Source organism: Danio rerio, chromosome 8, assembly GCF_052040795.2.
Source record: "Danio rerio strain M-AB ecotype USA chromosome 8, GRCz13ab, whole genome shotgun sequence".
NCBI lineage: Eukaryota > Metazoa > Chordata > Actinopteri > Cypriniformes > Danionidae > Danio > Danio rerio.
The window spans coordinates 1607455-1612500 of NC_141028.1; the positions used below are offsets into that span (position 1 = coordinate 1607455).

At 26.8% G+C, this 5046-nt stretch overlaps 1 protein-coding gene across 2 annotated transcripts in view; it reads left to right on the forward strand.

The window, feature by feature from the left end:
• The first annotated feature begins 297 nt into the window (after positions 1 to 297).
• The window catches only part of ubox5 (U-box domain containing 5), a 17054-nt gene continuing 12305 nt past the window's right edge, over positions 298 to 5046 (forward strand). The window contains exons 1-2 of one of the 2 annotated variants that reach the window (XM_087263002.1): positions 298 to 385; positions 3643 to 3715. In XM_087263002.1, coding sequence (XP_087119128.1) covers positions 3662 to 3715 — 54 coding nt within the window. In that variant the 5' untranslated portion in view covers positions 298 to 385; positions 3643 to 3661. 2 annotated transcript variants of the gene reach the window in all.

Sequence of the window (5046 nt, forward strand, 5' to 3'; positions counted from 1 at the left end):
GCGCATGTGCGTTTTCTATGATATTTAAAATGATTAAATCCAATCATTTGCACTTGATTATTATTTTAAAACGTACTAAATAAATTTTTACACAGAATATATTAGGAATTAAACCTGCTTGGACATCTTCAGTTTGATGTGTTTTGTTTTACTGCACTAGTATGTATTTTTAGTTCATTTGAATTTTACGTTGTGTGCGACTCTTTGAAGTCAACTGTAGATAGGTCAAACTAAAAAAAATCATCACCATGAATTCTTATTTCTAAATAAATAACATCGACAATCCGTTGAGTCGTTTCCCGCCAGCAGATGCCAGGAGTGAGCCGCGCGCGCGCATTTCTTCACGGAAGTAGCGGTGACGTGATCGCGCTGCTGTGTCTCTGCTGTGGGTGAGTTTTGTTTTCATAAATGTGTGAATGTCTAGATGTTTCATGCTTTATTGATGCATTTCTCCATCTGTTATACTCGTTATGTCCATTTGATCACACACAAACACACGGCTTCGATGTCAAGTTATTGATCACTAGCGGTTATGAAGCATGTTTACCATTGTTTACCATGGTAGTAATACTGTTTGTATTTTGCACATGCGCGTTGATAATGTCATCATATTCTTTACTGTGCTTAATCGTTGGATAAATATTATATGGATATGGGCATAAATACTATGGTGAATATCATTTTACTACGGTAATGTCAAATTAAGAGTCCTGTTAGAATCCTTTCGAATATTAGTGACAAGCAAGACTCTTGCACCTGTATTTGATGCACTTTAATTTAATTATACACATATATAATGTAAAACAAAAGGGGCAACAGGTCAGATTTTCAAGCATCAATGTTAAAAATAAAGTGCAAAGCATCTTTAATTACCCCTTATTCATTAAAGTGTCCTGGTTGATTTTATACGGTTTTTTCTGAGCATAACAATAACTATTATCAGTTTTCTCCATGATTTGCAAAAGACACTGAAATATCTCTGAGAGTAACAACAGTTTATACATCCTAAATAATCTCATCATTCATATTTAGAGCAAAAATAAATTGCTTTTATATTAAAGTCTCTATATAGATCACAATTTGATCAAATAAATACCCAATAATTGTCATCGTGAAATCTATTTTACACATTTATCCAAAATAAGCATGTCAATTATATTTAGAGCAAAAATAATTTGCTTATATATTAAAAATGTCTCTATTTATGGATCACAATTTGATTAAAATACTCAATAATTGTCATTATGAATTCTATTTTACACATTTAATCCAAAATAATCTTGTTATATTTAGTGCAAAATAAATAATTATCTAATTTATTAAAAGTCTCTATATATGATCAGTTTGATAAAAAAAAAGTGTTATTATGTAATCTATTTCACACATTTATCCAAAATAATTATATATTTCATATTAAGAGCAAAAATTATTTGCTTTTATATAAAAAAAAGTCAATTTATGGATCACAATTTGATCAAAACACTAAATAATTGCCCCTGAAATCTATTTTGCACATTTAATCCAAAAAAAAAAAAAATATATATATATATATATATATATATATATATATATATATATATATATATATATATATATATATATATATATAAACAAAATAACTTGCTTATATTAAATATATTAAAAGTCTCAAATAAATGCTCAATAAAAGTCATCACGAAATCTATTTTACACATTTATCCAAAATAATCCTATAATTTATGTTTATATCAAAAAATGTTTGCTATTTATAGATCACAATTTGAACAAAACACTCAATAATTGTCATCATGGAATCTATTTTACACGTTTATCCATAATAATCATGTACTTCATATTTGTAGCAACATCTATTTGCTGATATATTAAAAGAGTTTATTTATGTATCACAATTTGATTATATACATGCTCAATTGTCATTACAAAATCTATTTTTCACATCTAAAATTCACAAAATAACTCCAAAATAAAAAATAAAATTCAACTTAATAACTTAAATTACAATAACAAAATAACTTAATTAACTTAATAAAATAACTTTATTAAAATATATTAGAAGTCTCTATTTATGCATCACAATTCGATCAAATAAATACACAATAATTGCCATTATGACATATATTTACACATTTATTCAAAATAATCACATCATTCATATTTAGAGCAAAAATAATTTACTGATATATTAAATTCTCATTTTATTTGATCAAAATGCTCAATTGCCACCTAAAATCCATTTTACACATTCATCCATAATAAGCATGTCATTCATATTTATAGCAAAATAAATAATTTGCAAATATATTAAAATTCTCTATTTATGGATCACAATTTGATCAAAATACTTAATAATTATGAAATTTATTTTGAACATTTATCCAAAATAATTATGTCATGTTTATAGCAAAATAAATAATTAGCTGATGTAATAAAGTATACATTTATAGATCAATTTAATTTAAAAATTCTCAATTGTCATCATAAAATCTATTTTACACATTTTTCCAAAATAATCATGCCATTCATATTTATAGCAAAATAATTAATTTGCAAATATATTAAAAGTCTCTATTTATGAATCACAATTTGATCAAAATACTTAATAGTTATTATGAAATCTATTTTGCACATTTATCCAAAATAATCATGACATATTTAGAGTTTAAATAAATATTTTGCTGATATAATAAAGTATCAATTTATGGATCAAAATAATTAAGCATAAAATAAATAAGCAAAGTAATTAATATGCAAATATATTAAAATTCTCAATTTATGGATCACAATTTGATTAAAATTAATCAATTATCATGAAATCTATTTTGCACATTTATCCAAAATAATCATGACATATTTAGAGCAAAATAAATAATTTGTTGATATATTAAGTTTATTTATGCAATACAATTTGATCAAATAATAATCAATTGTCATCATGAAATCAGCGGTACACATTTATCCAAAATAATCATCTCCTTATTTATAGCAAAAACTATTTGCGGATATATTAAAAGTCTCTATTTGTGCATCACAAATAGATCAAATACATACTCATTAATTGTCATTACACAATCTATTTTACACATCCAAAATAGTCATGTCATTCATATTTAGAGCAAAAATAACCTGCTTGTATATTAAAAGTCTCTATTTATGAATCACAGTTTAATCAAAATTCTCAATGGCCAACAAAAATCTATTGAATCCAAAATAATCATATCATATTTAAAGCAAAATAAATAATTTGCAAATATATTAAAGGTCTTGATTTATACTATAATAAAATACTCAATAATTGTCATCATGAATCTATTGTACACCTTTAATCCAAAATAATCTTGTTATATTTAGAGCTAAATAAATAATTAGGGGATATACTAAAATCTTTGTTTATGCATATCAATTTGATCTAATAAATACTCAACAACTGTCATAATAAAACCCGTTTAACAAAATAATAATTGACCATATAATAATTCTAAATAAGAATCACATTTAATAATCGATCGCTCAATCATCAGCAGTGTATTTTGCTTCCTCTTAAGCTTGAGCTCGGCCCTTGTGTTGTTCGTCCCTGTGCGTTTTCGTCATGTTGTTGTCTTAAATAAAAGACTCGGTGTTATTAAAAGACTGTCTTCTTTTCAGCGCTGTGAAAGCGGAGGCCATGGTGTTCAATCTCTGCCTGCCACACTTTCAGACCTCCATTCACTGCAACAAGGTACATCGACTGCCATTCTGCAGAAACCCAATGCACTTACGCACTTTAAAGCAGGTTGACCTTATGATAAATAATCCCATTCATGCTGCATTGTTACCATTTCACAAAATCACATGGGCAAGAGCTGTTCAGAATGTCAGCACAGCTTTATTTATAGTTGCTCTATAATATATAGTGTTTGTTTGGTTTTAAATTAATTTAAAAAGGGCAATGCTCACATACAGTTGAAGTCAGAATTATTAGCCCCCCTGAATTATTAGCGCCCGTTTATATTTTTCACCAACTTCTGTTTAATGGAGGGAAGATTGTTTTAGCACATTTCTAATCATAATAGTTTTAAAAACTTATTTCTAATAACAGATTTATTTTATCTTTGTCATGATGGCAGTAAATAATATTTTACTAGATATTTTTCAAGACGCTTCTATACAGCTTAAAGTGACATTTAAAGACTTAACTAGGTTAATAAGGTGAACTAGGCAGGTTAGGGTAATTAGGCAAGTTATTGTATAACGATGGTTTGTTCTGTAGACTATCGGAAAAAAAATTAGCTTAAAGGGGCTAATAATTTTGTCCCAAAAATTGTTTTTAAAAAATTCAAAACTGCTTTTATTCTAGTCGAAATAAAACAAATAAGACTTTTTCCAGAAGAAAAAATATTATCAGACATACTGTGAAAATTTCCTTGCTCTTTTAAATACCATTTGGGAAATATTTTAAAAAAGAAAAAAAATCAAAAGGGGGCTAATAATTGTGACTTCAACTGTATATAGATACATAATGTAAATATGTCAATTATTATAATGTATTTGTTTTTGTTGTAGGATATATTGCACCAAAATATACTGCGATAAACAATATTATTGTCATTTTAAGACCATTTTATGCCACTCATTACACAGTATAATGCCAGAATGACAATATAATAGCATCACAATGCAAGTACACTCCTCCAAAGAACACATCATATTTTATTCTTAAGAATATTCTTAAGATATTTCATATAATAATAGGCACTTTAACAGTTTAATAATGAGGCATTGGAATCAGAATGTGAAAACGTATATACTAAATAAATAATAATAATAAATGTTAAGATAAAAGTGCAAGGTAAAGAGCAATAGAGGCTGCGATATCAGACACCCACATGAAAATATACTACAGTAATTTATAGTAAATACTACAGTGTTTTATTAACAATACTAACGCTGACTCCTCCTGTAGAGATAAAGAGGTTGCTCAGTCAGCTGAAAGGTGGCTAGAATCATTTTTTTATGCATGGATGATATATAATGCATCGATAAAAATGTCCATGTGCTGTGTGATGTGTC